At 35.1% G+C, this 17,692-nt stretch overlaps 2 protein-coding genes across 6 annotated transcripts in view; one reads left to right on the top strand and one right to left on the bottom strand.

Moving 5' to 3' along the window:
- Positions 1 to 1,298: 1,298 nt before the first annotated feature.
- Positions 1,299 to 17,692, top strand: part of LOC124298087 (melatonin receptor type 1B-A-like) — a 46,128-nt gene continuing 29,734 nt past the window's right edge. Inside the window, exons 1-3 of one of the 2 annotated variants that reach the window (XM_046749685.1) lie at positions 1,299 to 1,434; positions 6,258 to 6,761; positions 14,785 to 14,952. The gene's annotated coding sequence lies outside the window, so the exon portion shown is untranslated. Of the gene's footprint in view, positions 1,435 to 6,257; positions 6,762 to 14,784; positions 14,953 to 17,692 lie in introns of those variants that run through there. The other variant, XM_046749686.1, reaches the window with a different exon arrangement.
- Positions 3,953 to 17,114, bottom strand: LOC124298080 (uncharacterized). Of its 4 annotated transcripts, none has more exons than XR_006906721.1 (10): positions 16,865 to 17,114; positions 15,760 to 15,937; positions 15,072 to 15,189; positions 14,829 to 14,973; positions 14,502 to 14,589; positions 13,998 to 14,370; positions 10,628 to 13,622; positions 5,139 to 5,266; positions 4,510 to 4,670; positions 3,953 to 4,370 (listed from the first exon to the last, which is right to left on the bottom strand). XR_006906721.1 is itself a non-coding variant. In XM_046749664.1 (7 exons), the coding sequence occupies exons 1-7, from the start codon at positions 16,926 to 16,928 to the stop codon at positions 9,324 to 9,326; spliced, it is 5,265 nt and encodes a 1,754-aa protein (XP_046605620.1). In that variant the 5' UTR covers positions 16,929 to 17,113; the 3' UTR covers positions 7,075 to 9,323. The 4 variants fall into 4 exon arrangements, 1 of the variants encoding a protein (XP_046605620.1); XR_006906720.1 differs by having other exon boundaries at positions 5,143 to 5,266; positions 16,865 to 17,113; XR_006906719.1 differs by lacking the exons at positions 3,953 to 4,370; positions 4,510 to 4,670 and having other exon boundaries at positions 5,145 to 5,266; positions 8,489 to 13,622; positions 16,865 to 17,113.

Below are 17,692 nucleotides of genomic sequence, written 5' to 3'. Positions count from 1 at the left end.
TTTATATACCGAAAATTTCTTCCCCGATTTCTTTGATACGTTATCATTATTTTCCCCAATCTCATTACTGCCGGATTTAGTACCTTGTCCTGTAAGTTCCCTCTTCTTATTTGTCTTTTTCGAAAACTCGCGATCTTCACTCTCAAACGACGAGATTAAATTCTCTCGATTCGTCGATATGGTCGGGATCTGTTTTAAATCTAATACCTCAATCTTCGGACGACTGTCAATTTTTTTCACTAGCTTTGAGGTCTTGGCTACAGTGCTTGTAGTTAATTTCTTGTCCCGAATTTTATCCTGGTCTTGCATTGAATTGAGCACAGGGTCAAATTCGTAGGGATCCGGATTAGATCCTTCGATCTGTGTTTCTTCACCGAATTTCTTCAACGTAAGGTCGATCCCTTCAGCAAAAGAATTCACCGCTCGCTTTATCGCGTGTTCATTCTTATTAGTCCTATGGCAAAAATTATCATCCTTGCTCTGCACTGCAGTCTTTGAATTACCTGTAGCTGCAAGTTCAGACTGATCATGACCTAAGTTTTCGGTAAAACCTTCGATTTCGTTTTCTTGATTTCTATAAGCTGCAGGGTCAACATTTTCGGTCCAAAATCCATGCCGAGAATGTTGATCGTGAGGTCCGGCCGATAAATATTTCCTCGAAGTTTGAAGCTTGTAATGTTTTTTCACTATCTGAAAACTCTTTTGAGCAATAGTCTTCCACATGTTTTCGAATTTAGCCTCGATCAACATGCCGACAAGAGCCTTGTACAGTTTTAACTCTCGTCGATATTTCACTATACCAGTTATGCGACAGTGTTTTTTCACGCCCCACAAAGTAGCGCCGCGTAAACTTGGCCGCATGTCATTTCTAAGGGATCTTTCGTCTTCGCTTGTGTAGTTGGACGAACAGTTAATAATTGTTTTCGTACTTGTGGATGGAATTTGACTGGTTGAATCAGGCATTTCAGCCGCCTGTCCATTATTATCAAGCGAATTGCTCGCAACTGGCTTTTTAACGCTTTGATTACTTTTACCGGCAATCAGTGTTTTGAAAAACTTGCGCATGTGACCCGTTTGCGGTCGTTTCACCATCGGCAACATTTTTTCTAACACGATCACATGTATATTCAAGTATACCTGAACACGTATAATTATTTTACACACGCGATGAACCCTCTATTGCAGGTATAATAATGAAACCGAGACGAAAACGTTGGAAACACGATAAACTTTAAGCGTAAGAACAACAAGAATCACCCGAGGAACACACAGAAGTGCGGTTTTCGTGACATAGGTGAAAGACGAAGCGTACGATGTTTGTTTTCGAAACGAAGAGACAATTCGAAGAGAGGTCACGCCGCAGTTTAGTGACAACACTTGATCCGGACGAATCATGGATCGAGCTGAAGATTATAATGGGTTTTGTGAAAACAGGTATGTTTAAATAATAAAAACCACCACAGCAGTTTGAGGCTATACGTTATTTGTTCAATTATTTATTGTAAAACAACAACTAATTAATGTCAAGGGATTGAGAACATTCTTTTTTCTTTCATTCCTTATTGATATACAAAGTTATACGGTATGACGAATTTTTTTTTCTTTTTTTTTTTCTTTCTTACTTCTGACAAATAATTTCTTTTTGACATTTTATTCTTCTTATTTTATTTTATTTTTTCTTTTCTGCAACTCGCTTGTCGTTTTTCCATATAAAAATAATTACCATCGTACGCCATATATGTGTATGTATATCATATGTATTAATGAATACTTAACGTATAGCTGTTCATGAACACAAGAATTTTACATCGATATATATATATATACATACCTATATATATATATGCGTACAATCGTGTGTACTGTTTATAACCAGTATACATGTGTAGTATGTAGTACGTGGCTGCACATACAAAAAATTACAAAATTTTCTTATACCAATAATATAAGTTACATGAACTGCAGTACAAGGTACAAGTATCTATGAATTATGGGTACTCTACGAACAGAAATTAATGATAACTTAATTTTACTATTAACTAGAAGTATGCAGGTCATGATTTCTTTTGTTTTCTCCTTTTTTTTGCTTCTTCTAATTTAATTTATCCATTTATAGTTATTATTTGCTGTTGGGAATTCTAAAAAATAACTTCATTGATTTAATTTGTGTGTTGAGTTTATACTTTCTTTTTATATATTTCTCGTTTTCTACAATGTATAGCCTTGATATGCGAACTGCGTCTATGTCTATAATATTACTTGTTATAATAGATATTATTAATGAAATATATTTTTTATTGTACGAGCGTACTTGTGGATATATTGTGTACGACTTCAATGAAGCTGAACTACGTGTGTGTTTGGCAGGTTTCTATTATTCAAGTTATACTAGGTTTGTATGGATACATTTATTTTATGAGTATGCTCTCTCTTAGTCGAGATACTAGCTGTAAAACATGCCTGAAATTATTGTTAAAATTATGACAAGTATGATCAAAGTAAATTAAAGAGAGAATGCAAATCAAAGAATAATAATCCGGAGTTTACGAACAAATTTTCATATCTGGAGCAGTATGAAATCGATACAGAAATGACACGGGAAAGTTTGATTTATATTGAGCAAACTTGAAATATCGATAAGTGAAACGAAAGCAAAGGGAATAAATAATTTTTTTTCTATGAACCTGTAAGTTCGATGACAAGAAACATACATAAATAAATAAACTAACGGCTACGCATGTTATAACTACACAATAAGGAACTGAACTAAAATTATCAGACTTCTGGGTTTTCTTTCAATATCGTTAACGACAAATTATCAATTTCCTAACGACTAAAAGGTGCAAAATTATCATACTTATTGTTGAGCATTTCAAATTATAAATATCCTGAATGAGGTTAATAAGTTATTATTCATTGGTGACGGCATCATGGTAATTTGTGTTTTGAATAAATATGTGATGTAGTACTAATGCGTACATGTGCCACCTTACAGAACAACGATCGAGTCTCTCTATAAACGTATAATTAATATAAATAATGGCTAAAATATAACTAGCAGGTGATGGTTGAAACAGAAAAAATAATTCTGTTTGCCTAAATAAATATACGAATACGTGTATAAACTGAATTATAAATTTCAACTTCCTGACAATAAGAACTGAATTATCTTATGCTTTTTCAATTGAAATTTAAAAAATACCAGTTATGGTACTGAGATCAATACGTGGTCGATATACGTTTACAAGTAATGCAAAATTGGTAAAATTATTTCGATACACGTGAATTTATTGTAATAGCGATCCAATTTACAGGATTACTGACTTTTATCCAACAAAAAATGAACAACGGTCAAGAAAATTAGACAAGCAATACAGTGATTCAATTCTCATTGGCTAAGATTCAGTTGCAAGAATGATCGATATAAAACTTGGTTAAAATTGCCTGTAAAAGTTTACGTTGTGATCGTCGGATACACCTACTAATGATGACTCGCAGAATTATACGGGAATGAAACTTGTTAAATTATTTATTATGGACTAGACATACTACTTTATCAATACTTATCAAGCTCAATTGAAACGCGCTTTTCAACCCATTAAGAATTCAATGTATTAAGATAATTAAAAAAAAAAAAAAAAAAAAAAAACTAAATAAATAAGATTTAGTTTTTCTTAGCATGATATGCGATATCTTCAGTTCTATAATATACGTGGTAACTGTTTGTCTATTACGGCACAAATTCATTCATAAAATTGATACAACGGTTTTCTGCTTCCTAAACACGAGGTTGCGCACACAACAGATGTAATATGGTAATTGCATAATATTGTTTTCAACTTGACAAGATTATCGTCGATCTGTCTATTTGTCTGGAAAGCATAACACTACGTCTTTCTACGTCCCGCTATCCCAGATGAATAGTTTTCACTGATTATTGCGACAGGGAAGGTTTTTGTTTTGTACATAATTCTGGAAGCTATTATTACTTTCGGTATTTGACACGTGAAATAGTTTTCTAGAATATTGATATTAAATGGAATGAGTTATCGCTGAAGAAAGAATGAAGAAACGTAACGCAAATATCATTTCAACTTGGCTACAAAATCTATCCGGTTTATAAACTGTGAACTTATCACTGACAATTCAAAACTAATCTAACATCAATACCTTCCTTACTCATTACAAAGTTTACAGGCCAACACGCAGCCTTTGCGATCTTATTATATTCTTCGAATGAAGTCAGCTGATCACATCTTTCCATCTATATCTTCTCTCCTTATAAATACACAACATCAAAGACGACACGTTTCTCACATATTGGCTGCTCATTTTCTCATCACGATCATTCCTTCTCTCTTCTAAAATTGCTAAGGATACCAAAAGCATTGGTTATAACAAATTTTTACTATCCGACTTGTGTCTGCTTTGTTTTTAATGTTGTTGACTTGAGATTTCGATTTTCTTTCCTCGTTATTTTCCAAGAAAGTTTATCGTTTCGAGACTTACCTTAATTCACTTGACTGCGATATCAACAAAACGTGACACTAAGTATCGGCCCGCTGCTTTTCTCTTGCGTTTACTCTCTTTATGAAAGTATGAAAGAAGCATTTGCTGCGCTATCATCTTGGCTTCCAAATTTTCAAATGTAGTCTTTTCATCGCCGTTAACTGAAAAGCACATTCGTGGTTAAGGAAGCGGTTAATTCAAACCACTGTTAAAGTCATGCAAGTTCAATATAGATTCTCACAGCTTCTATCAAAGAATAAGTTTGATTAAAATAGTTAAGTGAAAGTGAAATAGTAGCAAAAGGAACTAGTAAATCTTAACATTTTGTTAATATTTTATACCTCCGAAAGATTTTTTGTCTTCAAAAACAAACGTAGTATTTAAAACATGCAGCGAGGGTAGGAAACAAAATTTCAAATAAATTCAAAACACATGCGATACATTCAGCAGATAATACCAACACGGAGAACATTGAAAGTTTTTGCTCAGCAAGATTCACACAATAATGGTCAAACTTTGTTTTTTTAATCATTGCTAGGATGCTTTTTTTTTTTTTTTTTTTTAATCGTGAACATCTCTACTACAACGATAGAGTGAAATAAACTGGCAAACTAACAGTTCCCTCTTACTCACGGCAGTGTGTATCCGCAGTGTGTTGTCAGTAAAGCATGAGTCGAGAAGTTGGATCCGCAAATTGCTGCTCGAAGAAGCACTGCTGTTAGGTGTATTATTCGAGGTATCCCGCACGTCTTAAAGTCTGTTGGCATTCATTCGAAAATGTTATTTCAAGAGGAAAAAAAAAAAAAATAATAAATAAATAAAAATACAAAACAAAGAGTATCTAGAATCATTTTTGGTCTGATAAACGAGTGACGGAACGACATTGGGAAAGAACAAACAATGCTGGAAATAGTATAACACACCTAATTGCAACATTTCTTCAAGTTACTAGCTTGAATAATACCTAAAAATGATTCGTTGATATATTCTCATATTCATATACCTACTAAATGTCGCTTTTTTTTCCTTTCTTTCTTTCGCTACATGACGTTTCTACGCAGTGTTTGCCATTTTGAGGTATAAATTTAGCTAGAGTTTTGTTGGGTGAATCGAGATTAATCGGTGTAAGAGGAAAATAAGTGAAGTGTAAAGGGAACTGACGATGGAAGTATTTACACAATCCTAGACGGTGTTTTTCATTTTATTTGAATTCTCACAAAGGCTGTTATTCTTACACAGTGTGTAATTTTTTCCTCTTATCGAATACTTTTATTCTTTTTGCTTGTATATTATTTTTTATTTCTTATTGTCTTTTTTATTTTCATATTCACTATTCAGAGTACGACTCAGTTTTATATTATATAATAATACTATGTCATATAAAAAAAAAAAAATAGCACCATATACCACCTTTAGTACTTATTAATTACTCGATTAACGTGTACAAGATATCAAAATCACAGTTTTCTATTATCCTGGGAAGATAATACGTTTATATATATATATATATATATATATATATATATATATATTTCGTTTGTAATATAGCATTCTTAATGCACGTTACAAACGGCTCCTCGAACCCTAAGCTGAACCCAAAATTATGGATTTTGTAATAGTGACCGTTGATTCGAATAATTTTTGAAAATAGCGTCAAGACAAGGGTCACGCATCCTATACTCTGAGAGGGGACATTTTACAGGCTAGCTAATGAAATATATTTATTATTGTTTATTTTTCATTTCAAGTATATGCGACAACATCGCGGGAGTTCTGAGGAAAGATCGAGGAGCGTGAGGCTGAAATCGTGATCGGAACACGTTACGGGGCTACGAAAGAAGCGTCAGAGTCACGCCGCGAGGGAATAGGAGGGGGATTCCCGTCGTTGGCCTTATTTCGCTACACTAACGCCTCATTGCATCGCGTACGCGAAGTCGTGACTACGCCACGGACGATTTCTGGAGGATCGAGTGAAATACCAGAAATACCTGATCGAAGAGCCAATAAGAATCGGGCAATATTGCGAATCGTAATGGCGGATTGTTTGAACTTCCAGCTACGCTACGCTACGCGGAGTTAGTCACTCTTGTGTTTGATTCCGGTAGATTAGACCTACTCCGTGGATTAGACCCTGGGTTGGGAAATTGAAAGTTTCGAGTTTGAAAAAGTTAGATTAAAGTTGTCTGTCACAGCGAAGCTACCTTTTATCGATACGAAGAATTTGGTGGTTTTCTCGGCGTGGCTTTATTACGGTAAGCACTGTTGATTTTCTGCGAACTAATTTAGATGTGAATTAGATCGGTACACCGATTCACGGTTCGACATTTTCAAAAATGCGTTGGAAGCGTACTCGAAATTCGTTTGCCAATTTTCTTTGTTTCGTGGCCGTAGCTTGAGTTTCGCGATAACGCGTAGAGTCAATTTATGTTTGTTGAAAATTTAGAGTAGAATCACGATTTTTAAATAACAGTCATTTCGTTTGTAAAGTCAAAAGTAAAGCCAAATTCCGGTGCATGGGATTTAGTCGCGTATCGCTGGTCTACGGGGTTGGGTTTTTTTTTTTTAAAAGTAATATTAGAGTTTCGAATGCGTCGCGGTTAGCCCTCTTAAGTCAAGCTTGTGTTATATTGAGGATTATTTTTCTGAGAAGCGGAATAATTATTAAGGTTCTGTAATGCCGTTGCGAATAGCGCAATCGACAGATTAGCGCCATGATTAGTTGCAAGATTCGACTCTGTTCACTTACTTCTTTTTTTGTGTTTGACGAATAGCGCCGTAATTAAAATTGAGTCAAAATCCGTGATGATTAGCGCCGTAGGTTAGTAAATACGATCGCGATTATCGCATTCGAATAATTTCTTTTGTTCTTGTTAATTTTGTTTAATATTGAGAGGGCGACTAGCGCAATTAGATTTCAGATTTATGTGACATTTTGCCTCCATTTCTTTATTTTTGGCTTTTGAAATCGCGAAGGGCGAATCGAGTATTTTGTTTCTTTTTTTGTGTATCGCGTAGCGTATGAGTGTCTCTTATTCTTTTTCTTCACAAAATTGCGTTTTGTATTAGTATGTAGGCATGTATCTTTTGGAAGATCAATTTTTATAGCTTTAATCGTGGGTCGCCAAATTATTGTGCACACAGTGTATTCGGGGTCGCTTTTCTTTAGGTGGCTGAGTTGCAATAAAAATCCGCGACACACATTTAACAATATGTTATTCGACATTATTAATTAATCAGTTTAAATGATTTATATTAAAATTCTCTCCAAAAATATATTGTAATTTTCATACTTTTGTATACCCACAATAAGGTAAATTTGAAGAAAGGCTTTTTAAGTAGTATCCTTGTAAACGTTCAATGAAACGTTCTCATATCATCTTCGTTACCATTTTTTCTATTAATTTTCTTTCAAGAGTAATCGCACTGGAATTCGATATAGACACTATGGAAATAACTTGTATTGTAATTGTCCGATATAGTACGTTCGAATACGCGTAAAAATAAAACATAACAAATGTAGTAATATTAATAGTAATAATATTAATAATAGTGTTGGCGAAATTTCGATAAACAGCCAATAAACATCAATAAAGGTAGATAAATAAAATTTGGAAAATTATAATTTTTTTTTGTTTTCCTAAAATTTAAGGTAAAATAACTTCTTTGCCGTATCTGGATCAATAGATCACCTTAATATCACCATAGCACGTTAAAAGTGCGTAGATATAACAATGAATTTTAGAAAAAAAAAAAAAATAAATAAATAAAAAAAAAACATCGATAAATTTCTCTCTTTCTGTTCTTTGCCTTTAGCAAAGTTATAATCTTCTAATCCGCAAATCATGCACCTATAAGTTTTATCTTTGTGAAACATCAATTTCTAACGCTTTCATATATCACGAATAGATTTTTCTTCCACAATATTGTGGTAACACACATATTTTCTAGATTATTTTATCACAGGATAAAGTGGTCTTACCTCCAGGCAGACGTAGTAGTAGTAGTACTAGTAGTAGAAGTAGTAGGAGTAGTATCGATGCCAGAATTTACTATAAATACTATTATCTTTTTTTTTTTTTTTAAATATAAAATCTACTAATGACTGTATAAATATTTTTTTCAAACAAGATCTCTACACCAATATTAACTTTGCAATTTTTCAAACACAGAAAAGATTCTACTCTCACAGCTTATTAATTTGCATAAAATTCGCTGTTTTTTTTTTACCGCTTTTTGTTTTCTTGTTTCTTTTCTCCAAAGTAAAAATGAGAATTTGTTATTTATTTGACCCATGCAATATTTCCTGAAGTGAAAAATATCATGTATGTTTGCATACATGTGTTTGAGTATATACATGTTTCTATTTACATTCTTTTATGGGACGCATATGTCTCGATTTTCCATTTTTTTTTTTTTCGAAAATTTATCAGCTGGTAGTAAGTATATATATATATACTTGATAGATTATGAAAAATTTTGACGGTTTTTTTTTTGTAACTCAAGTCCTTAATACTTTGAAAATATAGAATCAACAATGTTTCTTTCAAATATCTTCCAGTGAAGACGATCCTGCTTCTTCTCTGGCGCGACTCGTTATCTTCATGAGGAAATGCTGATGTATTAAATCTTCATTGTTCCATCTTCTGACGAGGCGTTATGTCATCTAGAATCTTCCTGTTATGGCTTAATTACAACTATATACACAAATATTAGGATTTGAATTTTAAATAGCCCATGCAACGATCTTTTCTCCTCGCTTATTTTATATCTTATAACAATAATCGTTCTCACTTCTCCATGTCAAATAGTATTAATCATCGGCCAGTCTTTTTACGTTTACGTTTCAATTCAGTAAACGTGTTCAATTTAGGATCGGCAAGATCAATTATACCATCGTAGTTGTAATCCACTTTGGGAATGTTTCTTGTAGAGCTTCTGGTTTGTCTACCTTTAGTTTTACCAACGTTTGCCTTTTTCACTTTTTTAGGACTCTTTGGGTGGTTGGGAACGGTGGTAGTTTTTCTTTTCAACGAAGTTGGCGATTGAATTGAGATCTCTTTACGCTGGGCCGGGGTTTTAAAACTTTTCTGACATCCGGACGCTGTAACGTTCACTTCAGCAGCAGTTTGACGCCGATGATGATTCATTTTTCTTGTTTTCTCATCCACGTTGGCGCAATTTCCTATCGAAGTAAGCGAAGTATCCTTCAAATAATCCCTTCTTATCATCTCCGTAGTGTGATGAGATGAATCGTCTTTGAGTCGAGGAGATAATTCTATTACTGCGGAAGGCATCGTTGGTTTTTGTTCGAAAACAGGGACGGCATTCTGCGTGAGATTTCTGGCTTCCAGCGCCGCTATGGACATCATCGGTGTCCCTGGATAGTTTTCAACTTTTTCAAGTTTTATCGGTGTGTCTTGATAACTCATCGACATCATTGCATGGGCTTTTAGTCTCTTTTTCAAAGGTAATTTACTATCGAATTCAGGTTTATACTTCACGTCTGGAACGTTATTTTTAGCATTGGTCGGGTTTGATACCTTATTATCTATAATACTCTGTTCAATTTTATGCAGCAACTGATCGTCGTCGAATTTTGCCAAAACTGCTTCGGTCAGCTTCAACGCCTTTTCTTGTACAACATTGTTTTTAGATGTTGGTTTAGCATCGGTAGGGACAAAGTAGGAATTCGTTTGAAGATAGGAAGAGTGGGGTAGATATTGTCTGTAATGTAACTCGTAAGCACATTTCAAACAAGCACAATGGGACAGTTGACAAGTCGGAATAGGTTGTGGGATTGTTTGATACGGCTGGGAAGAACTCACCTTCATATTACAAGGTGCACAGTCACAGTGCTCATGTTCAAGACTGTACAAATTTGCAGATGTAGTCACTGTGCTATAGACATGTGGAATTTTAGGTGGGCTTCTTGGGTTTAAAGGCAACATGTTACTGGAATTAATATTATTATAATTTTTTTTCGATACCTGCAGATGAAAATCGCCAGGCGTTAATTGACTTCCATAGCAGGATGATCTTTCGGTAGTCGAGCCGTCGACACAGCTTTCAAATTCTTGTTTTATATTATGTTTAAATGTTACATTTTCAATCGACGTACCTTTAGCTTTATCTTCATGCTTCTTACTTGATAATTTCCCGCTCAATCTTCCAGTTGTTGTCATATTAATCACACCAGATTCTTGACTGACCCGCTGATTCGTCGTCATCTGAACATCGGTCGGCGTTTCAGTGAGTCTGGTTACCGGTGGCAGCGGTTGTTCGATAGACTCTAACTCTATCACAGATTGCGGTGTATCGGTACTTCGCTGTCTAAAGATCTCATCGTAGTTACTTTTGCTCAGAATTTCCTTCTTAATATATCCGATATCCGATTTATTTCTGTGTTGGCTACACCTATCAATGACTGATTTTAACTGTCTGGAAACTCTGTTCTTACCAACAGTATGCACTTTATAACGTTGAATTTTCCCTCCATCTTGACGATCCGTGTTCTTTCTCGAGAGATTTATCGGAATGTGGTTCATAATATCGCGCATAGCTGTAGAGATCCTTTTGGTTGTATTAGTGGTGCTCTTCTTATCCTCGTCCAAACACTCGGCTGTATTATCGCTAGCTTTGTTGATAATATATAAATTACTGTTTGGCGATTTTTGTAACAGAACAACGGTCTCTCCGTTAACTATAACGTTTGTACTGTCCTTAATCATCTGCGTTACGTTATCAACTGAGATCATATTGTTATGCAGTGTACTTGAATTGAGATCCACCGTTGTTTCTAGAACAAGAGGAATCATGTCTAAAGATTCATTTTCTGTTATATTATTATATGAGCTTTCTAACCCCAAGTCAGTCCCGTGGATTTTATTGTCGTTTATTTTTTGCCATATATCCTGTATTTCGTTGATACTCTTACAGCTGATGGTGTTATTTACGTCAAGCAAGATTTCATTACTGACTTCTTTGATCACACCCTTATTCCTCAATAAATGACTTCTTTTAATTTTCGTGGCAAGACACGAAATTTCTTCGTCTACAATTTTTGGTTTAGTTAGCGATTTCTCAGAATACTCAAGGTTGGATACATGCTGTGATACACTGGCCAGCAGTGATAAGCCGTCAATATTTTCACGAAATTGAGACTCTTGACTCGCTAATAGATCATTCGAAATATCATGAATATTATCGTCAATATTCTCAGTACAAATCAAAGTTTCGTTTATCTTTGGTATCAATGTCTGTTCATCGACATATTCATTCTCCACGCTAGTCGTCAATTTATCTGCAGTTTCAGACTTAGATTCCTTGTTTTTAAAATCATGCTGCTGTCTTTCGACGATCTCTAACTCAGTGAATTTCGTTAATTCCGTACCATCAAATTGATCGCCTTCACTAGATTTGTAATCATACTGTTTCATAATATCGTACTTAATAGGATCAGATTTTTCAAAACTTTCTTCGGTATTCTGCTCAATCTGACAATGATAGGAGTCCACTTCTTCTTCCTTTTCTATCGCAATCATTATTTTATTATCTACTTCTGGTTCTTTGATTGCATCTACAATAATCTGATTTACGTTGTCTTGCAGATGAAATTTAGCAGAGTTTGTATTCTCAGAATCAATGACTTCAAAGGCGGCAACGTTATTAGTGCTTTCCTCTTTCACAGCAAAGTTTATTACATTCTGAATTTTACCTGACTTATTCTCGTCGTCTACCGACTGCTCTTGCACAGTATCATTCAGCGTATTTAAATACGTTTCGCCAGAGTTTGTTAATCTAAGTTTATTAGTGTGGAAAGTTATGTTCGTTAGATCATTATTAAACTCATCTTTAATCCTTGGTAAATCGTTCCTGATATTATTCTCACGTATCGCATCGCCCGTGAAGTAGCTGGATAACGACGAGTCCAGTCTTATGTTTTCAATCTCAGAAGTGATATTAGAATTCTCGCACGACTCGCTTATTTCAGTATTGTCCTCTGCATATTCATCAAGATCGACAATTGCCACATCCGAAGCATCTCGAGTGAAAATGACAGCGACATCGGAGCTCTGCGAAGGACTTCTGTAAACTTCAGATGTTTCACAAATCTCTTCTCTTTCTGTACTTAATACTTGTTTGTGGACCATGGACATGCCGTCGTTTTCAGTGGAAGCAGTTAGAGTACCTGTTTCATTTTGTTTAGATGGACTGTTCACGTGATTCTTACTATTGTTATCGGTAGTGCTGCTGTCATCGTCATAAGTTTCGCACATATGACTTAAAGTATTGGACAATTGAGCAACAGATGTTTCTGATTGGATTTCGGACAACGAATTGTTGCAATTTGTATCACGCTTTAACATGTGACTAGAATCTGTGCAAGGAATTGTAACTGTCTTTGTTGCTCCACACGTCGTCAGTTTCTCAACAAACTCAGGCGTTTTGTCTTTATTAGAGTTCGCTAAATTTTCTGCAGGAACAAAGTCATTTGCAAAGTTTGACAATACGCAATTTTCAGGCACTTGCGTCGTCACACTTGGCAACGATGCGGGTGAAACAGGATTAGTGACATCATTAACTGGCAAAACCGAAGGCTCTGGAGTAGTCGCAGTCGACAAAGACTTAGCCGAGGTGCTGTCAATTATACCAGGGAGTGGTAAGTTGTTAAATGAATTGCTCGCATCAGATTGAGCTTTCTTCTTTTTTTCCCCTGTTTTTACACTTTTCGTGTTAAGTTTCTTCTTCACTTCTGCCAGCCAGTGCAGCTTGAGCTGCTTCTTCTTTTTTATAACTTTTTCCGTTATTTCTTCGGTCGTTAAATCAATGTACAGAATGTCACCTGTCTTCTTTGATTTAGGTCTTGGCGATACTTTTCCAGGTTTATGCGGCTTCAATGGTATTACTTTACTAGACTCATGTTTTGTTTTCATGTTATTTACCGATTTCGTACCTTCTTGGGCTGAACATTTTCCCATACAAATCCCGCTGCCGCTGCAGATGCAGTTTGTTTTCACCAAATTTCGCTGGCATGTTTCTGCACCTGGTATATTGACATTGTCGTTCAGATTGTCAATGTGGTTCGTATCTCTGCACATGCCACTGCCTCCCAACTGGGAATAAATATACACGTGTATATTAAATGTTAGAAACAAATCCTTGGAAGATTAACTTGAAAAATTTTCTTTCCCCTTCAAATTATGTCTTGAACAAATAAATGCAATCTTAAACCTACAAGTTTCCCTTATATTTAACACCATATTTTGAGATTTGACAGCACTTTCATAACTGCAAAAATTTCAACTCAGAAAAAAAATGAACTTAACAATTATGTTTTACTGTTGTTACTACATATAAAACACCATAAATTACTCATGCAAGATTGAATCTAATTTGTCTATCCTATCTAGATTCGCAGAACAGCAGTTGTCTAAAAAAAAGTATTTATATAAAACGAAAGCAGATAATATAAAGTTTTAGGTACATACCACTTCCAAGTTATCCAAGCTAGGTACGTTTGGAGTGAAATTTGGTTTACCAAGGTCACCCTGATCTTCATCCTCTCGATTTTCCTTGCAGTATTGGATAAATAATTTGCACGACTGTTCTATATCAAATTTGTGTAGTAAAAGAAATTTAGTCGAATTTGCCTGAGATTTTGGAACCTTTGGCAGCACATATTTGGCCAGAAATGGTGTCGGACACACGGGAGGTGGCCCTAGGTGTGAAATGGCTGTTGAATTTATCTGATTCTTCACGGTCGCGTTGCTATTTACTTTTTTCCAAAGCCGGTAGATCAACAGGTAACGAACATACATTGTGTCACAATTATGTCGTGCAGGTATAGTCTTGGATATTTTTCTGTGAGGGAAACGTAACTTGTTTATTTAATTGTTACCAAGTGACTTGCAGATCGGTTTAGCAACATCTAGCAAAATCAGCAAACTCTTCTGTTGTCGAACAGATATTCATGCAATTCTTAATCAGCTTACGTTAGGATTGGATCCAAGATATCATGGTAATTCCGATTGATGAATTTTGCTTTGATGAATGTATCCAGAATGTGATCGTTTGAGTTTTCTGCAAATTATTTTAAAACAGTTACACATTTTTCATAGTGTACATTGCCAGCAATCGTGATTTATCACATTAAATTCAAACTTTATGCAATAATATTTGTGCCACTAGTCTCTGGCCATTAATCAACAAAACCAATTGAATAGATAAGTATAGAGCAGTGGTTAAAGTAATCGAAGTTTATTGTTATAATTTCAGCGATGGTGCAACTAAAGAAGCAGGTTGAGTGTAAATCAACTTGCCAAGGTAAACAAAGAGGCAAGACGTTAGACGGGCGGCAATTTTGCTGTGGTGTTCTTTCCCTCGCCGAGATGCCTTCAGTTCCATATCCATGTACATCGCCAATAAATCCGACATCTTATCCAGGTATGAATTTCTATCGCATATCTAAAATATTTTTAAACCAATTTTGAACTTCCATTTATTTGCTGTGCAAAAAGAATCCGAATTGCGATTGCAATAGAGGGTGATGTTTGATTACTTACCTCTACAAGTTCTCGATAGAAGAATAAAAAGAAAAGCAACGTCTCGCTAATCGAATCTTTTAATTTGGCTGCCCTATAAGGTTTGGTGTAACATTCGGTAACGTTAACGCTCACATTTCTGTAACACAAATGCATCGTATCAATGAACGAGTGATTTCAGAAACAAGGGAAAATCTCGCCTGTTTGATTTTTTTCCAGCAATCTGCTTTGTAAATTTATGTTCAATTTTTCATAACAACTTTGTTTTAGAATCTATAGTCCAGTGCTCATATTCTTTTTTTTTTTTTTTGTATATTTACTGATCTATAGAGTGGGTAAATTAAAAACGGTGCGACACTAAGATGCATATTATTATTGTATTTATGTGCAACTATAATGTCCAACTTTACGAATTATATACATGCGACCTCTAGATTTTGCTTCGAGCTGTCTAAAACTAAATCTACATTAAATTTTTCAGTCATCTTTTTGGAATTCACACTTTTTGTTCTCAGAAACACTTCTTTATAGTAAATGGAATATTTCTCACTCTCATATTAGGCAAATTGATATAATAAGTATTTTTTACATGATACTTAATGCACTCTAGCCAATTTTAGTGATCAGTTTTGCATTGAACTTTTGTAACATTTTCAATGATTGCAGTTTTATAATTTCTTTTGAAATAACGTCATCAATCAATACTTACCTGGCGTAGAATTTCATGAGCTTTATTAACGAGACGATATTGGGCTGAGCCAGAAGGCACCTACACTTTTTCTTGAATTCTGAAATCCAAGGGAACAGTTCTTCAACAGTCGATTTACTTCCTTCATATTCAGCCTTACTCTCTTCATTTTTTTCAAGTGCCGTTCCATTTTCATTAACTGCGGATATAAATTCATTTTTTCAAAAAACGCGTTGGTCAATACTGTGTATTATTTGTCGGTGAAATAAATTTTCTATGCAATTAAATCTATTAATTTAAAATTGAAGAAGAGCAATTTAAATATATACGACGAATTTTTACTGAGACTTTGTACAGGTGTAAACCATTGATCAAATGACTCTATTTGTTTGGAGATACATTTTTAGATGTAAAACAAAAAACGTGAGGATTTATTGGGGTAAATTCTGTCAAATTATGGAAAAAAAATTTTCAATTTTTGAGTCAACAAATCGAAAACAAAAAGAATAATGCTAAAAGATTGTTTTTGTTTGGGAAATTTTCGGGTTTTCTTTCACTTCTCCACCCCTCTTGCTCCCCGGAAATGACCAGATGCTAAACGACCCTTCTTTGTCTCAAGACTCAAAATGGAAACATGAGAATGAAAAGCTAATTATTTTAATATCCAAGCGTTACAAGCCTTGTGTAATAATAAAATGTGAAAAAACATCGCTTGAATATTTGCGACGATATTCGGCGATATTCGCACGTGACTATCCGTGGATTTTCAAGGGGTGAAGCAGGCCAATTGGTTATACATACGAACAAGATACTTGATTTAACGACAAGTGCTGTAATTCGGAGGGAAATTTGATTGCCAATAATCATAGCGAAACAGATGAAAGACGACGGAAGAGACAATTTTCGTACGCGAAGCGAAACCGAAGCAGGAAAAGGTATTCGTTCGCAAAATTTGCAGGGATACGATAACGGCGGATATGTGAAAATTTGGGCTTGATATAATTTTCGATATTTGATTGAAAAATATAGGGAGAAAAAAACGCGATACGTTTATAGGTTTCTCCGTTTTTAGGTTAAATATTGATAAACAACGCGGAACAATAAATATGGCCGAATGAATTTTTACCTTCAACTGGCGTTATCCGATCCTGGGTGCTCGTTACGGACGTTTCCTGATTTGCTTCACTCATCGCGTAACAAACAACCGTCTTTTGAATACGTAAAACGCTACGTAAAGACGTTTAATTTTTTGAAATCAAAGTATAGCTGTCTCCATCGCGATTCCCGTGCTCCCGTTGTTCCCCTCCTGCTTCTAACAACGACACTGGTCTTCGTTATCTGTCGTTTTTTGGCCATCCACTGGATATCCAATGGGATACGCAGGACTACAGACCCTCGGTTTTCCAACGGCAGTCTCCAGAGCGCGCCACCATCTCGTTCACCAATTTGAACGTAGTCGGTTGATTCATTGTTGCAACGAATTATTCGATTATTTCAACCGTCTTTCATTCGCTTATAAATGAGCACGCTTGGCTCTCTTTTGTTTTCCGTTTTTCATTTTTTTATCAGCTAAACAGAAGCATTTACTTTAACTGTTATTTATTGCTATTCAATACCGCGTCTTTTTGTGCAATACTTTGACTGAAGGTATTATACATGTTATTACGCGTACATCGTATAAGTCGCATATGCGCAATGTATACCTTATAAATACAGTATAACAAGATTACGAAACGACGGAAAATCTTTTGTAGCCATGTTAAACGCCCGTCTGACCTTAGGCCTTAGGGTTTCCGAACCACTTACCGCTGTATTTAATATGAATTCGTAGGTAACACGAATACATGGACGCTTAAACTTTACAGTCTACGATACGAAGCCCCGATATGGACTTTCACGCTCCAACGTGAGTCAATACTGAGTAAACCTCTGCCCTAAAACGGCGTTTAGAATT

This window comes from Neodiprion virginianus, chromosome 2, assembly GCF_021901495.1.
Source record: "Neodiprion virginianus isolate iyNeoVirg1 chromosome 2, iyNeoVirg1.1, whole genome shotgun sequence".
NCBI lineage: Eukaryota > Metazoa > Arthropoda > Insecta > Hymenoptera > Diprionidae > Neodiprion > Neodiprion virginianus.
This window is presented reverse-complemented; position numbering and strand designations above follow the sequence as displayed.

Coding starts and splice junctions, on each gene's coding strand:
- LOC124298080 (XM_046749664.1), bottom strand. CDS start 16,928: ATGAGTGAAGCAAATCAGGAAACGTCCGTAACGAGCACCCAGGATCGG. Junction 14,974..15,071: donor TCTATCGAGAACTTGTAGAG/GTAAGTAATCAA, acceptor AAAATATTTTAG/ATATGCGATAGAAATTCATA. Junction 13,623..13,997: donor GCTTGGATAACTTGGAAGTG/GTATGTACCTAA, acceptor ATTTATTCCCAG/TTGGGAGGCAGTGGCATGTG.